The following is a 17701-nucleotide window of genomic DNA, read 5'->3' as shown; positions in this document are numbered from 1 at the left end:
GCTGAGGGTGCGAGGTTGGTGAGGAGGTGTGTGAGGTGTGAGTGTGTGTGTGCGTGTGTGTGTGCGTGTGTGTGCGTGTTACAGACTCACTGTGCGACGGTGCGCAGGTTGGTCAGCAGGTGTGTGCGTGTGAGTGTGTGTGTGTGTGTGAGTGAGTGAGTGTGTGTGTGTTACAGACTCACTGTGCGACGGTGCGCAGGTTGGTCAGCAGGTGTGTGATGGTGTCAGATCAGGCTGACGGTGCGCAGTTTCCAGCAGTGTGCATGGGTACGACTCAGTGCGCGAGCGGATGGCAGGGTGTGTGCAGCAGGTTACTCGCTGATGGTGAGGGATCAGCTGTCTGGCTGTTTTCCTCCAACCAGTCACCACTCCGGACTCAGGACCCCCCTGCCCAGCGCCCGTCCTGGGCCATCGCGTAACTGTTCAGCGCGTACTCACCAGTGAGCCTCACACGGTCTTCACGCCAACCACCCCTGTCCTGAGAGACCATCACACGGTTAACTTTATTCATCTAACCCTAACCCTAACCACCACCCTGTCCTGAGAGACAATGACCCGTTTAACTTTATTCATTTAAAAACAGGAGCAATGCTCATTAATAAACACAATGCGAAATGTGCCAGATCGAGCCATTTAGGGCTCATTTTCATCCCTATGCAGGTTGATGTAAAAAAATAAAAGAACGCAAGTTGTGACATGATAGAAACACAAAAGTATGATTAAGTCCATACTAACATACATGCAGTAGGTAGCTGCAATATTTTCTCCAGATTAAGCTGTTTGCTCAGTGAATAAAAAACAGACATAACCCCCCCTGGGGCTCGCAGTACACTGAGCTGCTGAGGTTATAATTAGCCACGGGGGGGGGGGTCAGTTTGGTGTCACCATTGACTGATCAACACACAGATCAATACTGCCAATAAAGCATCAGAACTGCCACTAGCATCCAAAATGCCGCCGTCACTCCTGCGAAAACATCAATAAAATCATTCAACATAAATCATGCACTTCAGTCACGTGGCAGCCCAGTCGGAACTTTGGCGATGGTTGTCACGGTTACCCTCTCACCATTCCCAGGACGGCGGCAGCCTTGCAGACCGCAGGGACCAGGTACTGGTGGAGGATCTCGTCCTCGGCCGGGTGGACCTTCTGCAGCTCGGACAGCGTGTGGAACATCATCTCAAACTGGCTCCGCTCCGTGAACAGGTCCGACACGGCCAGCAGCTGCAGGAGAGACCAAACAACAGCTCCGCTTGGAAAGGGGGAACACAATGAGCGTGACACACTGGCTCTGCTTCCTGTGTATGCAAGGGGGGAACACAATGAGCGTGACACACTGGCTCTGCTTCCTGTAAGTGTGACACACCGGCTCTGCTTCCTGTGTATGCAAGGGGGGAACGCAATGAGTGCAACACACTGGCTCCGCTTCCTGTGTATGCAAGGGGGGAATACAATGAGCGTGACACACTGGCTCTGCTTCCTGTGTATGCAAGGGGGGAACACAATGAGCGTGACACACTGGCTCCGCTTCCTGTGTATGCAAGGGGGGAACACAATGCGTGTGACACACTGGCTCTGCTTCCTGTGTATCAGGGAACCAATGTGTGACACTGGCTCTGCTTCCTGTATGTGCAAGGGGGGGGGGACACAATGAGTGCAACACACTGACTCTGCTTCCTGTGTATGTAATTGACTCTGGTTCCTGTTTGTGGAGGGAGGGAACAGAATAAAATGAACACTTTGACTGTGGTTCCGGTCTGTGAAGGGCCGCAGATTGGCTAGCTCAGACTGGCGTACGGCTCAACGCGTCGTCAGACTGGCGGTACGGGCTCAGATTGCGAGCGCGACCATGGCTACGGCTCAGACTGGCGGTACGGGCGGCACACTCACCGAGCGCACCACCTCGCTGATCAGGACCACCGGACTCTTGCGGCTGTTGGGGCTGCCAGGCAGGATCCACTGGCTGTACAGCTCCAGCAGGAACTGGGAGCAGGAGTGCACATCCACCCCCGCACGGTGCTTTCTGAGAGGGGGGGAGAGAGCGTCAGGGAGAAAGAGAGAGAGAGAGAGAGAGAGAGAGAGAGAGAGAGAGGGTGGGAGAGGGAGAGTGGGAGGGAGAAAGCGAGACTCACCTGGAGTTGGAGGGGGAGGTGGGGGGTGACCCCATTCCGGGGTTGTCAGTCTCATCCTCCTCTTCCTCGTCCCAGGCCTCTTCCCTCTGGGGAATGATGCTATTGGCCAGCCACACCGAGTGGATGGAGACCTGTTGCCGGGAGACGGAGGACCGAGGCTCAGACTTCACACTCATACAGGACTGCGAGTGCAGCGGACATCAGACAGTGTCAGACACAATGACACACGACCGCACAAGCCCCCGGGCCTCGCCATGCGACGCTCTCACCTGTCCCAGTTTGTAGTCCATGTTGCCCATCTCCCTCTCCGTGTTGATCTGGAGGAGCAGCTTCTCGTGGCTGATGAGCACTCCTGAAAGACACGCCCCCTGACATTACAGCAGCAGCGCAGTACATACTGCATAGTGATGTCATACAGTGACCTCATCAGCACTGATATTCTCTCTCACCTGCCCTCACACTCATATTACCTGTATTTTAACAGCCTTTAACACTCCAATATCAACACTAACACACTCACACATCACCCCTCTCACTGGTCCCTCATACACCTGTACTGAAACAGCTCTGTGACAGACAAGATAATCACTAGATCACCAGCACTCATATATACCAGAATATCACAAACACAATCATTTAAATATGGTCAATACAGCCCCACTGCCTGATTGGACAGAGGGAGAGGCAGTCAGTCGCCACTGCCGTTGACAGAGGGAAGCGATTGGACAGAGGAGAGGAGCAATCAACGCCCCTGCTTGATTGGACAGAGGGAGAGAGCTGATTGGACAGAGGGAGAGAGGGGGGCCAGAGTCAGTACAGCCCCACTGCCTGATTGGACAGAGGGAGAGGGGCGAGGGGGTACCTGCAGAAGCGAGAGGGAGGGCACGGGTCCCAGGCTGAGGTGGCTGCGTGTGTCCCTCTTTGACACCATGGCCTGGATCTCTTGCTCCACGATGCCACGAATCACGTGCAGCTTCCTCCCGAACCTCAGAGCAACAGAGCGGCAGCCATTTTACTCACAACCTTCTGCACGCAAAAGCTCAGCCAATCACAGCAAAGCACGCAAGGGCCTTGCCAATCACAGCACACAATGGCCCGGCCAATCACAGCACAGCACACAGGGTGTCTGGCCAATGACAGCACACAATGGCGCAGCCAGTCACAGCACACAGGGTGCCTGGTCAATCACAGCACAGCCACAATGGCCCAGCCAATCACAACACAGCACATAGGGTTCTCAGTAGATGTACTATCCCAGCAGGGCGTATTTACCGCGTGTCCAGCGCTTTGAGGGCCTTGTTGCGCGGCTGCTGCTCCGGGCAGCTGACCGCCGGGTTTCCCGCCACGGGGAGCGTCATGGCGCTCAGCACCAGCGACGTGATGGCCTGCACCGCCAGGACGTTGATCTGCGTCCGCTCCAGGTCCTCCTGCCGCGGGCAACACGGCGCATCGCGTCACAGACGCGCGGTACACACGCAACACTGCGCATGTAGCTTTACCATGATACATTCTCAAAGGGGCGTGGCCTCACCTCCGGGTGGCTCTCCTCTTCCTGGTCCGTGTTGATTGGCTGAGTGACCAGCACTCCCAGCAGCGTTGCCCAGGTTTCCTCGAACTGCGTCCGGCTGCTCCACCCTGCACACAGCACACAGAGGTCAACATTATCTGTCAACATCTGTCAGATCAACCAAGTCTGATCCTAAAGTTGTGATGGCGGGACACTATGATTCAATATTGTCTTTTGAGTGCTAGACACTTCCCATTTCCTGTTTCCCATACCCAGGATGTTGATGCGGTACAGGAACTCCCTGAAGACTTCCTTCTCCTGCAGGAACTCCACAGGGATCTCCGGCAACACCGTGCCCAGCTCTCCACTTAGCCTGGGGGACCAGCCCAACTTCCAGACCTGCGGGCCGCACACAGGAGCATTAGGAACGCACGCACATGCACATGCACACACACACACCTGCACGCACACACACACACACACACGCACACACACACTTCCCACTCTTACCAGCGGGGGCACTCTTGCGTAGCTGTTGACCAGGGGCAGCCTGGCCAGGCTGATGATGATGTTGCGCAGGGTGGGGGTGAGGAAGTGGGGGACCCTGCTGTTCCTGGGGTGCCCCACCGCCAGGACGCTCTGAAGACTCTCCACCAGCTCAGACATGACCTCACAAGCCCTCTTCACACACAGATCTGACACACACAGAGCACGTCAACAGCAGAGGGTGAGACACACAAACAGGTGCACACACACAGAGACCAAAAACTACCAAGAAATAATTATAATCAGGCACTTTACTGCTTTATAACATTTAAGGTTTCTAAATCCTGAACACAACAGTTCTTATACTACCCTCCACAGGAGAACTTTACACTAGTCATTTAGAAACCATGTTTATTGTGGAAGTGAGATGACATTTCCACTTAGTGGAGTGATCATTTAGAGGGTGACCAATCAGAAGAAACCTTACAGGGAGCAGGACTCCAGGAGGGGCTGTAAGGGGGCGGGACTCACTGTCTTTTGAAGGCGTGTCCACCTGGTCCTCCTCTGCGCCTCCGTCCCGGGCCGACCTCCTCCGGGAGGGCCTCAGGAGCTGGTCTCCGGGCTCCACAGCCACTGAGGGAACACAGTCACATTACCATGGGAACCTCAGGACCCTAGAACCTTAGAACCCTAGAACTGAGAACCAGTCTGCCACTGATCGAACAGTCACAGCTGTAAGGAGCGCGTGCAGCCCGGCTGGCGGCGGGCGTGGCTGACCTGCGCAGACGAGCAGCCGCACGCACTGGACGAGCGAGCAGGTGCGGCTCGCGTACGGCACGGAGGACAGAAGGTTCCAGAGGGGAGTCTGCTGCAGCGCCAGGCAGCAGCAGCACAGAACCGCCTGCAGGTCCAGACTGAGCAGCGCCTGGTCCTGCAGGACACACCACGTCACCGCCTGGAGGAGAGAGACCACAACACACAGCTTTTACCCACAATGCACTGCACTGCACTCTACGCTGGTCCTGCAGGACACACCACGTCACCGCCTGGAGGAGAGGGACCACAACACACACAGCTTTTACCCACAATGCACTGCACTCTACACCTGGTCCTGTAGGACACACCACATCACTGCCTGGAGAAAAGAGACCACAACACACAGCTTTTACCCACAATGCACTGCACTGCACTCTAACCACTCAGACTGCCCTGTTTTTACTCACTGCGAGTAAAACACACACCCACACACACAGTTTGTTGTTCACTTTGACTTACAAATAAATGCCACTTTTTTCCTTCTCATTCAAACTGTGATTGGGAAGAAAATAAAAAAATAAAACTTATATAGCCAGTTAGCTGTTAGCCCTTTAGCCGGTTAGCCCTTTAGCTGTTAGCCGGTTAGTCGTTAGCCCTTTAGCTGTTAGCCGGTTAGCGGTTAGCCTGCACGAGCGCTCACCTCCAGGGCCAGCGTGGTGAACCTGGTGATCAGGGCCTCCTTCTCTCGAGGAATCTGCATGGATAGGGGCAGCGTGGGGAGGGCCAGCAGGTACTGCCCCAGGGCTCTGCACAGACTCACCACCGTCTGGTACAAACCTGGCTCTCCTGCAGAGAGAGAGAAAGGGAGCCAATCAGATTAGTTTTTGACGTGTGGGGAAGGAGGCGGGGCCTCGTGGTTCCGCAGGCTCACCGTAGACGTCGGCGAGCTTGTCCCAGTAGGCGGAGGGGGTGGGGCCGGGGTCGGAGGGGGGCAGGAAGGGCTGGTGCGGGACGGGCAGGAGCTGCAGGAGGCCGGAGAGGCGGTCCAGCATGGCCTGCAGGGACGTCTCCAGAAACACGCCCCCCTGTCCACGGGACAGACGCTGAGCCCCCACAGTCAGGCACGGGGACAGCAGGCTCAGGTTAAACTCCTGAGGGAATAAACCTACCATTATCATTACATCACCAACCCATTACATCACCAACCACACCCATTACCATTACATCACCAACCCATTACAGCACTCCCAGCCCAGCGAGGCCGTACGCAGCATTACTAAAACAGGAAACGCATCACCAAAGCAGGAAACGCATTACTAAAGCAGGAAACGCATCACTAACACGCGCGCCGTACCGCTGAAGCCATGATGGAGGCGAGGTCACTCTGGGGCAGTTTGGTCAGCAGGTCTGTGGTCTCCAGCAGGGCGGCGTCGGTGCGCAGGAAACACTGAGACTTCACCAGCAGCACAAACCAGTCCTGCGTGTGCACACACACACTCATTAACTCAGAACACAACACTTACACACAACACCCACACACCAACTACAACCACCACACTCACACACACATTAACATAAACACCAGCAGTACAAACCAGTCCTGCGCACGCACACATACACAACATTAACACACACACAATGACATACACACACACACACAAGGCTCCATGTGCTGCTACCACTGTGCTACTGACAAATTATCACATAACCGAAAAATAGAAAGTACACTTTAATTGAATGGTGAATTTGCTTCTTTATTTAACACCATTTAATGATTGGGGGGGGGGGCAGGGCTCAGCTCTTACCTTATTGGCCACGACGGTCTCTGGGGCGGGAGGAGGATCCCCATCCAGGGGGTGTGGGGTGATGGGAGGGGAGGGGCTACACGTATCCTCGGCAACGGAAGCCCTGAACCTGTCCAGCAGGGAGTACAGCCTCTGGTGCCTGAGGGACACGGGGGGCAGAAGGGACACGTGTGACGGGCGGTGCGGTCCGCGAGGGCGCAGGGCGAGCGTTTCCGGAACCTTCCGTGTGTGCGGGGGGGTGGGGGGGTGTGCGCAGGCGGGAGACACAGCCGCAGACCGTACCTCTGAGCCAGGCCAGTGTTCTGGAGGTGCTCCTGAATCCGGTCCAGTTCCTCCACTGGCAGCTGAGCTGTGCTGTTCTGGAGGAGAAGAGGAGAAAAAGGAAGTGTGTGACAAAGAGAGAGAGAGAGAGAGAGTGAGATAGGCAGCGCCTCAGCGAGTAGCATCTCCACCCTCCTGCAGGCCAGCGTGTGTGTGTGTAAGAGCATGTATGTGTGTGCGTGTGTGTGTAAGAGCGTGTGTGTGTGTGTGTGTGTGTGTGTGTATGTGTGTGCGTGTGTGTAAGAGCGTGTGTGTGTGTGTGTGTGTGTGTGTGTGACACAGCGCCCCCTACCTGCAGCGTCTCGGCCAGCAGCATCTCCACCCTCCTGCAGGCCAGCGTGTCCACCATGCGCGCCAGCACGCGGAACGGCGTGCTGATCAGCTTGTCCATGTACAGCATCAACAGCGCCCCCGACTGGCTGAGGTGGATCCCCTCCAGACACTGCAGCGTGTTCTTCAGCATGGTGGGCTGTGCACAGGTACAGGAACACACCCCTTCACTTAACACTGTGCTACTGTACACCTGTGTACAGGTACACACACACCCCATAACACAACACTACTACTGCACACAGTCATTCCACAGGGCTCCATACCGTACATGGCAGGAGAGATGGAGGGATAAGGACAGAGAGAGAGAGAGAGAGAGGGGAGAGAGAAGAGGAAGGGAGAGAGGAGAGAGCGAGAGGCGGGGGCTGAAGGGGAGGAGGGAGGGTTCCATGGCAGGCTGCATGATTGGATGGCCTGGATGAACAGGCCGCTGGCGGCAGAGTTCCGGTGGATGGCGCTGATGAAGTCCTGCACTGGAGGCTCATGGGACAGGTTGATCAGGTCGCGCACGTGGTTGACGATGAGCCAGGTGAGGTGCTCGGAATCGTGCAGGTTCTGGCACTGCGAGCAGGACAGGAACAGGAAGCTCACTGAACTCAATGAACTGCAGCTAATTACAGCCTGATGTCATTTTGTCAACAGAAATGTTTATTTTGAAGTTCCAAGTGCCCCAAATCAAAGGCACTTATAAGGCCTTATTTTCATGCTTATTTATGTCCAAATAAACACATTCACTGGGTCTTATTATCTAACAGAATCACAGAGGTTAATTTTGACTAAAGTCTTCAGAGGAGACTAAGGGAGGAATTGATCAAGGATTTGAAATTTTTAAGAAGTGAATAACATGAACATCCAAAGGCTATTCAGATTGGGACCTGTCTGTAGAACCACAGGGTACAGGTGAAAGAGCCCACAGGGAATTCCTCACAGATATGAGGATCTATTTTAAACAGAGTGAATGCATAGAGCAGCCTGCCAGGTCAGAGTACAGGCAGAGATCCTCGGGGGATTCAAGCCCACGCCTGCAAACGTGCTGGATCTGCTCCGGCAAGCAGGCGATTAGCACACCTAGAAGGGCTGAATCAGCTACTCTCATCTATATGTGTCCTTAGGCCCAAAGCAGGGGGAGGCTGTAGGGGCAGTAGAAGGGGGGCTAATAGAACGGGTCAGAAAGGAAAGGGGCAGGTTTAGGATGGGAACTGCATGGGGTAAATGATTCCTAACCAAACTGCCCTTCGTGTGCGTTAGTCGCTCGAACTCCGGAGGGACCCCTGATAGACCCCAGAGGGACCCCAGAGGGACCCCTGAGCTCACCACGTAGTCGCAGAAGAGGATGAGCGCCCCCCGGTGGACGATCTCCTGGTTGCACACGGCCAGCCTGGCCTCCGGCCGCTCCTCCTCGCCGTCTGTGGAGGGGTGGGGGCTCAGCAGCTTGGTACGGGACAGGCTGTGCCTCCTGGGGACAGAGCGAACCCCCCCATCAACGAGCAGCTTACCCGGGGCTCCTCCCAAACAGCGCCCCCATCAACGAGCACCCCCATCCGAAACGTGCGGGGCCCTACCTGGGCGTCTGGTGCACCTCGGACCACCAGGTGTAGTTGGTGTAGTCGATGACCAGGAGGAGCTGGCACCAGAGCAGCACCAGGGAGGGGTGGGTGGTGATGAGGGACTGCACCATGCAGTTCAGCCCCTCCAGGGTGTAGAAGGTGCCCCCGCCCCCCCCGCCAGCCTCGCCACCCTCCGCCTTCAGCAGCCTGGTGGCGGCCGCCGTGATCCGCCGGAACATGCCTGGAAAAAACCATGAAAAAAATGTGAAAATGGCAGATCGACAAGCCGGGAATGAGACACACCTGTGGAAGCATGACTGACACGTTTACTTGATTTAAAGATGTGAATGAGACAGGCCAGTAGGGGGCGCTAACCTGATTTAAAGACATGGATGAGGCACATGAGAAGGGTTCCGAGCTGCTGGCAGTAGAAGGTGTGCTGCTCTGCGCTCAGGTCCAGCTTCACCCTCTTGGTGGCGATGTCCTCCAGCAGAACCCCCACCAGCTGGAGCAGGAACCTGTGGGCCACGCCCAGAGTCTCAGCCCCCAACAGCGCAGAGCCCCAGCCCACCAGGGGGCGCTGGTGGGCTACAGCTCAATTCATTAACATAACATAATGACGAGAACAGGCCATTCAGCCCAACAACGCTCACCATCTTCCTACCACTAAAGTGTACCTAGTGCTCGGTTTACCTACATTTACCTATTATACATTTAACCCTTTGAACAGTAGGTTTTCTGGAATGTTTTAAAAAAATTCTAAGTCAGTGTTCTAGAACTCCACTGCTTTCAGTAACCAGCAGTGATTGTGACATCAGCATTAGAATGTTCAGCTAAGAACTGGCTCTAGCGGTGGTTGACTGGCGCACCTGGAGAAGGCTTCCTCGGGCAGGTGACGGGGCGGTTCCCCCTCCCCTTCCTCCTCCTTCTCCTCCTCCTCAGCAGGGGGAGTGTGAGGCCCGCCCCCCCGGAGCCTCTGGACGGTCTGACAGGAGAGGAGGAGCGGGGACAGGGAGAGCTCCTGCACGCGGGACAGGACAATGTCCTCCGTGGACTGGGAGATGAGCACTCTGAGCACGGCCAAAATCCCAGAGGCCCACAGCTGCACCATCCCCACCGACGCCTGGGAGAGAGGGGGGGGGGACAGGGACCTGAGTCACCCGCAGACCCCACCTGAGTTACCCACAGGCCCCACCCAGTCACCCGCAGACCCCACCTGAGTTACCCACAGACCCCACCCAGACCCCACTCACAGCTGGGACACAGAATGCGGGACTGGAGGGGCTAGTGGAAGTGAGAAGAGGGGAGGGGAAAGTTTAGGATAGGAAAGGGGTTAATGGGAGTGGTCAATGGAGTGTGGGGGTGGGGCTCACCATGGTGATGGGCGTGACGAACATGCTTTTCAGCAGCATGTCCACGGGGCGCAGGGAGGAGGGGGCCACCGTCTCAAACAGGGTGTTCAGCACCCCCAGGGCCTCATGGGAGTCCAGGAGCATCTGCAGCACAGGCGAGTATGACACCACTGTCACAACAGCCTTCAGTTCACCTCAGCGTTTAGCAGAAAGCTAACGTGCTATCAGCCCTTAGCGCCTGTGCTAACATGCTATCAGCTTTTAGCCCCTGTGCTAACATGCTATCAGCCTTAAGAAACCTCCTGTGCTAACATGCTATCAGTCTTTAGCCCCTGTGCTAACAAGCTAGCAGCCTTTAGAAACCTCCTGTGCTAACGTGCTATTAGCCTTTAGCTCCCGTGCTAACATGCTATCAGCCTTTAGCCCACATGCTAACGTGCTATCAGCCTTTAGCTCCCGTGCTAACATGTGCTAACATACTAGGACGTGGTAGTAGAGCTCATAGCAGGAGAGGAGGACTCACCTGTTGCTTGGCGATCATGGGCAGGATGATGTCAGCGATCTGGCGGGACAGCCTCTTCCACTTGTCCTCGTTCTCCTTGTGACACTGCTGCAGCACCAGGATGAACATCTGCAGCACCTGCAGCAAGCACACGCATGTACACAAACACACACACACGCACATACGCGCACACACACAAACACATGCACGAACATGTGCACACACACACAGATGGACATCATGTGTCACATTTCAAACCAACCAAGTACTCCATCGTGCTGTAAGTTAACATTAGCATCACAATACTATCCCAGAGTCCCACTGTTCACCCAGAGACCAGCCAGGGAGAGGGGAGGCAGTCTCTATTCTCCCTGAAACCAGTGTGGCGGTGGTGTACCTGGTGATGTTGGATGAGCCGCAGCAGCATGGACACCACCACCTCCTTCTGGGTCTCCAGCTCGCGGCCGGCGTCCGCCTTGTTGGAGCCCCGCAGCACGAACAGGTCGTGCACGATTGGCTGCAGGGCCGGGATCGCTGAGGGACACAGCCAATCACACACAGGGCAGGATAAACTGACCAATCACACACAGGGCAGGATAAACCAACCAATCACACACAGGGCAGGAGAACCTACAAATCATCACACAACGAAGGATAAACGGACCAATCGCACACAGCACAGGATAAACCGACCAATCTCCGCACGAGGTGGGCGGGGCCTACCATGAGTGACAGCCTTCCGGCCGCTGGCCATGATGCCGTCGCACAGCTGCATGATCTTGGGGATGCTGATGATCTGCTTGGAGTGGTAGCGCTCGTACGACAGCAGCACCAGGAAGAAGAAGATGCTGGGGATGATGGCCTTCGACTCCCTGCAGGGCGGCGACACAGAGCGCCCGTTTAGGGAGCGTCTCGAAACGCCACAGCGCAAACCAAACTGTTCAGTACCCAAGGTCCTGGGGTCACACTGCACCTCCTGGCCTTCGTCCATCATCATCATCATCATCATCATCATGAACCTTAATGTTTCGCTGAGATTATAGCTGCATACTGATAGCCGTTTACAGATTGGTTGTTATTTTCCCTCATATTATTGTTTTGTATATAAGAAGTGCTTTGTCTCTTGTATGTGTAACATTGATGAAGGCATCTTGCCGAAAAGCATCAGTTATATCATTAACTTTAACATTTTCATTCTTCACCCAAGCGTGAAAGAAACCCTCTATTTTTGCAGACCGATGGCTAGCGTTCATCTGCTTGTAAGATGAAAATAAAATACTGGACAGGTTTTACACTAAGATGAAAGCATGGGAGAGGCACTTGCCTGAACTGGCCGACCTCGATGTACTCAAACTGCTTCAGCACGAAGCCAATGAAGACCTGCGTTTGAGAAGCACAGACAGAATTAGCATCAAGCACTCACACAGCATGGCTTGCAGCACCAGACATTCAACATGAAAAAGGGCAGAAAATATTTAATAATCAATAATGCACCTGAAAGACTCAATTACAGTACATTACATTCATTCAGAAGACGCTCTAATTCAGAATGACTTGCAGTGTAAGAGAGCACAAGAGGCATGAGGTAAGTGCATGTCAGTGTTAATAAGGTGTTAAGCATGAACGGCTCATGGGATCACGCTCTAACTCTTCACAGCCGGAGTAAGAGGGACAGGGACCGGGCTGACCTGGTCCGAGTCCAGCAGGCAGTAGTTGACCCGCAGCTGCACCAGCTGGGCCAGCAGGTCCAGGACCTGGCGCTGGAGCTGGACCGAGGTGCTGGTGGTGTAGCGCTTCAGGGCCTTGATCACCAGAGGCTCAAACAACCGGATGTGATTGTGGATGGCGTTCTGGGGGGGGGGGGGAGGAAATTCCTATCACACAGGAAATGTTTGAAACATTTATCTCTGTGTCTACCTCACAGTTCTGTGAACTCTGAACAGGGAAAGCACAGCTCTTACCTTGTCCCCCCGTTGCCGGGTAACGTTAGTGATGCTGGACTTCAGCTGGCTGGAGACCTTCTGCATCACATCAAACCACCTGCAGGTACCAGAGAGACACTCAGCTGGGCTTACCAGCGATGCATGAGACTGCTCTCTGTACATCTGTCTGCTTATGTGTGTGTGTGAGTGTGTGTGTGTGTGCATGTGTGTGTGAGTGTGTGTGTGCGCGTGTGTGTGAGATTGTGTGTGTGTGTGTGTGTGTGTGTGTGAGATTGCGTGTGTGTGTGTGCGTGTGTGAGATTGTGTGTGTGAGATTGCGTGTGTGTGTGTGTGCGTGTGTGTGAGATTGTGTGTGTGCATGTGTGTGTGTGTGCGTGTCTCTCTCTCTCTCTCTCTCTCACCCGGAGGCGTCCTGCTCGTGCTCGGCCTGTACCATGTTGCGCAGGCTAGCGTCGGCTAGCGCCTGGGTGAAGTGTGTGTAGGGGGCCATGAAGCAGTAGTGGTAGAGCCCGGGCCTCAGGCTGGACGAGCCCAGCCGCAGGGCCTTCCCCTGGGCCTTACTGGGGTGGGACCAGGACCCGTCGTACTGGGACGCCAGGTTGGTCCCGAACAGGGTCTTCAGCAGCTGAGCACGCAACACAACGCAGGGGCGTTAATCACATGACCTACAGAAACGCAAAACTCTACCAGTGCATGCTGGGTAATGAGCTCCCCCCCCCCCCCCCCATCCCGGCCCCCCACCTGCTGCACGCAGACGGTCGCCATGGTGGGCTCTTTGGAGAAGCAGGACTTCAGGTACCCCAGGATCTCCTCCACGCACTGCGGAGGGAGAGAGACGGTCGCCGTGAGAACGGGGCCGAGAGACAGCGCCATGGCGATCGCTACGGTAACGGGGGCCGCTACCTTTCCGATGTCCTGCAGCGTGGTCAGCTCCAGCAGCTGGGACAGGACGTCCAGCGCCGAGCGCAGGAAGCTGCCCAGCTTATCGCCCCCGCTGTGGAGGTCCAGCGTCACCTGGAGGGACCCGGGGGGGGGTGGGGTGGGGGCGGGGACACAGTCAGCCCAATAAAGATAAACCAGCATAACTACATGCAGGCCTGGCCAGTGGAGGTGGTGAGCCCACAGAGGACGTGGAGACGCTCGGAGGGACGGGGACGGGGTTACCTTGTAGTTGGCGTGCGTGGCCTTCAGGACCTCGTACAGCTTCAGGTAGGGAGGCAGGTGGTAGAAGCTTCCCAGCGTGGTAGACTTCAGAGTGGCGTTTCCCGCAGTGTCTGCAGCTCGGCCTGCTGGGATACCAGCGCGCGGCGCTGTGAGATCAGGGCTAAACTCACCTGCACTGCAGACTGTCATTTACACCACGGGGTCACTGAACGCTCACTGCTCCACTACACAGTCCTACCCACCAGGGGGTGCTGTTTCTCCTTTTCTTTTATTGGCCTCAAATACGTCTTGATTTGATAAATCATAACTGCTTGGAGAGTGAGGTCAATTCTCTAAGCGTCCAAAGGGGGCAGCAGTGCTAACTGAACTCAAACAGCCCTAGAGGACTATATAACGGCACAGTCCTGGGTTGGAATGATCCTATTGGCTGGCCGGGGCGTCGGTTCCGTTACCTGGGTTACTCTCGCCGCTCCTCTTCGGGCTCATGGGGGCGCCAGCGGGTTCGGGCGGCTCCTTCTCCTTGCTCTTCCTGCGGATGGGGCTCAGGGAGGGGGTGTTGGACAGCGAGGGGAGAGTGGCCTGCGGTCGGGAGGGGGGGGGATACGCTGGTTACCATGGATACAAGGCCCAGGCTCCCCAGAGGGTGGAGTACAGTAACGAGCGGCGGTAACAGGCCCCTCCCCCTGGTTACCCCGTTACCTTGGCGGCGGGGCCGGGCGCGGCCTCGTCCAGCACGTGGGCGCAGACGTTGACGGCCTTCAGCAGGTGGGAGAACAGCTGCTCCGCCATGGCAGCCACCGCACGGTCGCCGAGCGCAGGCCACGCCTCCTCCGGCTTACCGCCGCCGCCGGGCTCCTCCTCCCCCGTCCAGGGGCCGCTCAGACACCTGGGGGCCACAGCTGCAGGGACAGGAAGCAGGGGTGGGGGGTCAGTGCTGAAAGAACAGAAGCAGGGGCTGCACTGCATGCGATGAGAACACCGTGCTGAATCACACCATGGTGGTTTCAAGTCCCCGATAGGAGGCAGAGCCCTCCTGTCAGTCACTGAAGGATTAGAACCAATCAGAAAGCCTGGCTCAGCACAGCACTGTTCTCTGATGTGTACGGTACCTGCGAGGAGGTTGCCAGCCAATAGCAAGGCGTCCTGGTGCGCTGACAGATCGAGAGGGAACCAAGCGGAAGACAGCAGCGACAGCACCATGTTGGCCACGCCCACCGTACAGCTCCGCTTCGCGTCTTCCACTGAGTCTGACTCGGGCACGCTGAGGCACCATAGATACAACATTACAGATCAGAGTCAACTTCCAATGCACACACATACCATAGATACAACACTACAGATCAGAGTCTGTAGTCCCTAACTGCACAAAGTCTGTACATACCATAGATAAAACACACTGATACATCTCCAGCTGGATAGAGTCTGTAAATACCATAGATGCAATCCATGACGGACACACGTGACAGCATGTTACCTGTGGGAACGGCTCCTGTTCTTGTAGAGGCTGGAGCGATTGGGCTGGCTGCCAGAGGAGCTGACGTAGCCACAGTGCCAGCCAACGCTCCAGGTGCATGCTGGGTAGGCGGAGGACAGGAGGCAGAGAGCTTCACAGCAGCCAAACTGAAGAAAGAAAAACCCGGCCCACAACGGTCAGCGCTCCAGCCAAACATTAACCTCACAGAGATCAGCGCTGTATTTGTGAGCTGATCTGAGATCAGTGCTGTATTGGTGAGCTGATCAGAGATCAGTGCTGTATTTGCGAGTGCTGATCAGAGATCAGTGCTCTATTTGAGATCAGTACTGTATTTGTGTGCTGATCAGTGCCGTATTTGTGAGATCAGTGCTGTGTTTGAGATCAGTGCTGTATTTGTGAGATCAGTGCTGTATTTGTGTGCTGATCAGTGCTGTATTTGTGAGATCAGTGCTGTATTTGTGAGATCAGTGCTGTGTTTGTGTGCAGATCAGTGCCGTATTTGTGAGATCAGTGCTGTGTTTGAGATCAGTGCTGTATTTGTGAGTTCTGATCAGAGATCAGTGCTGTATTTGTGAGATCAGTGCTGTATTTGTGAGATTAGTGCTGTTTGAGATCAGTGGCGCCCAGCTGATTGCGGTGCGCAGTTAGGCGCAGGTGCGGGCGTCGCTCACGGTGAGGGCTCGGGAGGTGGAGGCGGCCAGCGCGTGGGACACAGCGGTGATCACGCGGGACAGGCTGTTCTCCACGGTGACGTCCGCGGCGTTCTGAGAGACGCTGTAGCCTCGGTACGTCCTGAGGGAGAAACAGGCACATCAACAGCGTCCCACAGCACGCAACAGGGCGTGGCCTTCATGGCCGTGAGTCTGCCTATTAGAGACTGCTCCATTGTGACTGGCAGGCAGCCAATAGCCAATCAGCATGCTGCCTGGATATAAAGGTACCTGCTGATGGTGCTGACGCTGCAGTGGGACGGGGGCTGCGTTTCGTGCATGAGCAGCTTCAGGTGCGCGGCGCTGTGGTCCCGCGCGATGGCCACCACCGGGTCGGCCTGCGCCGGGTCGCAGTCGAAGAACAGCCGCGGGATCAGCCTGGGAAGAGCAGCGGAGGTCAGGGGGCGGGGTTTACGTGCCGGGAGAGCGGCGCGCGGCCCAATGGCGAGCGTGGGGGCAGAGCCTCACCGTGGCGGGAAAACGCGCTCACCTGCTGACGGTGGCGGCCGCCGCGTGCCGCACGCGCGGGTCCTCGTCTCCCAGGAAGTGGATGACCACGTCGTTCAGGACCCGATCCTGCAGCTTCAGCAGCTGAGCAGGAGAACAGACAGACTTTACCATCTCACTTTAACCAGGCCCAGACTCACAGGTAAGAGCCTGAAGCTGATGTTACTCACTCTGGTATAGTGGTGATCTCCTCTGTGCAAGCTTTCCGTTTTCCTCTCCAGGAAACTCACTAATCTAACAGGGAGAACAAGACATCGGTTCAGAGACAATATCTATGGTGGTAAACAGGAAGCAATACAAAAACTCAGTTCAGAAGGATGAGGGGGGCGAAGCCGGGGGGAGGGGGGGGTTTCGCTACCGAAAATCCATCTCAGCCAGCGTCTCCAGCAGCTCGGTCCGGACCAGCCAATAGGAGCAGTCCCTGAGGGTCAGGAGGTCGATGAGCAGCTGCAGGCCCAGCTCACCGTAAGAGCTGTTACACAGCGCCATGATACAGCGCTGCAGGGACAGGGCACAGGGGTCACGTTCATTTAGAGCACAAAACATGACTGCACTGATACTATTACACAGTGATATTCATACACACGTACAGCACATGTGTTCAGCATGTATGCCATACATACACGTGAAGAAAAACAAAACACAAATGCATAGTAGAACAGCGCTTATATACATATGCAGTAAAAGAACAAGTACATACGTGTACAACAGAACAGCACACACACGCATGCACAGTAGACCAGCGTGTACACACACATGCAGTCGATCGTTTCGCACGCACCCACATCCTCAGACGGGACAGGCGCGTGACCCACTCACCCTCACGCCCAGACAGGCCATCCTGCAGGTGACGGAGGATTCGTCTCTCAGGGTCCTCTGCAGCAGGAGCACGCAGGTCGCCAGGGAGACGGGGTTTCCTGGGGGGGGGGGGGGGTGGACGGTCAGCATAACCGCACAAAACATAATCTCCCCATAAACCCCCGTTTTAAATTCACAGCTCTCACCCGTGGAGCTTCTGACGCTCCCGAGCCAGGGTTCGACGCAGAAGCGTGTTTTTTTGAGGATGGAGTGGATCAGAGTTCCACACAGGACCGCGGTGGCCCCTCGGATCTGAGGGTCCCCGTGCTCAACGAACCCCAAAATGTCACTTATGTACTGCTGCTCT

The 17701-nt window shown here is 55.7% G+C and overlaps 1 protein-coding gene across 1 annotated transcript in view; it reads right to left on the bottom strand.

Annotated features, from left to right (window-relative positions):
• The window catches only part of LOC135256024 (huntingtin-like), a 39367-nt gene that overhangs the window by 6885 nt on the left and 14781 nt on the right, over positions 1-17701 (bottom strand). Inside the window, exons 17-62 of the mRNA XM_064337896.1 lie at positions 17541-17699; positions 17356-17453; positions 16895-17034; positions 16707-16770; positions 16520-16620; positions 16261-16407; positions 15991-16111; positions 15320-15465; positions 14955-15106; positions 14545-14744; positions 14298-14424; positions 13846-13967; positions 13585-13695; positions 13423-13500; positions 13083-13306; positions 12700-12778; positions 12427-12588; positions 12059-12118; positions 11462-11606; positions 11136-11272; positions 10760-10876; positions 10258-10380; positions 9754-10007; positions 9260-9402; positions 8900-9125; positions 8652-8793; positions 7729-7898; positions 7300-7486; positions 6969-7045; positions 6687-6825; positions 6236-6358; positions 5813-6032; positions 5582-5727; positions 4903-5080; positions 4657-4758; positions 4150-4334; positions 3912-4038; positions 3664-3767; positions 3405-3559; positions 2995-3118; positions 2402-2500; positions 2133-2263; positions 1891-2023; positions 1069-1224; positions 529-540; positions 91-164 (exon numbers count right to left, since the gene is read on the bottom strand). Of these exons, the coding sequence (XP_064193966.1) occupies positions 91-164; positions 529-540; positions 1069-1224; positions 1891-2023; positions 2133-2263; positions 2402-2500; positions 2995-3118; positions 3405-3559; positions 3664-3767; positions 3912-4038; positions 4150-4334; positions 4657-4758; positions 4903-5080; positions 5582-5727; positions 5813-6032; positions 6236-6358; positions 6687-6825; positions 6969-7045; positions 7300-7486; positions 7729-7898; positions 8652-8793; positions 8900-9125; positions 9260-9402; positions 9754-10007; positions 10258-10380; positions 10760-10876; positions 11136-11272; positions 11462-11606; positions 12059-12118; positions 12427-12588; positions 12700-12778; positions 13083-13306; positions 13423-13500; positions 13585-13695; positions 13846-13967; positions 14298-14424; positions 14545-14744; positions 14955-15106; positions 15320-15465; positions 15991-16111; positions 16261-16407; positions 16520-16620; positions 16707-16770; positions 16895-17034; positions 17356-17453; positions 17541-17699 (6220 nt within the window). The remainder of the gene's footprint in view (positions 1-90; positions 165-528; positions 541-1068; positions 1225-1890; positions 2024-2132; positions 2264-2401; positions 2501-2994; positions 3119-3404; positions 3560-3663; positions 3768-3911; positions 4039-4149; positions 4335-4656; positions 4759-4902; positions 5081-5581; positions 5728-5812; positions 6033-6235; positions 6359-6686; positions 6826-6968; positions 7046-7299; positions 7487-7728; positions 7899-8651; positions 8794-8899; positions 9126-9259; positions 9403-9753; positions 10008-10257; positions 10381-10759; positions 10877-11135; positions 11273-11461; positions 11607-12058; positions 12119-12426; positions 12589-12699; positions 12779-13082; positions 13307-13422; positions 13501-13584; positions 13696-13845; positions 13968-14297; positions 14425-14544; positions 14745-14954; positions 15107-15319; positions 15466-15990; positions 16112-16260; positions 16408-16519; positions 16621-16706; positions 16771-16894; positions 17035-17355; positions 17454-17540; positions 17700-17701) is intronic.

This window comes from Anguilla rostrata, chromosome 5 (genome assembly GCF_018555375.3).
Source record: "Anguilla rostrata isolate EN2019 chromosome 5, ASM1855537v3, whole genome shotgun sequence".
Taxonomy (NCBI): Eukaryota; Metazoa; Chordata; class Actinopteri; order Anguilliformes; family Anguillidae; genus Anguilla; species Anguilla rostrata.
The sequence above is the reverse complement of the archived record's forward strand: the minus strand, read 5'-3'. Positions and strand labels throughout refer to the sequence as shown.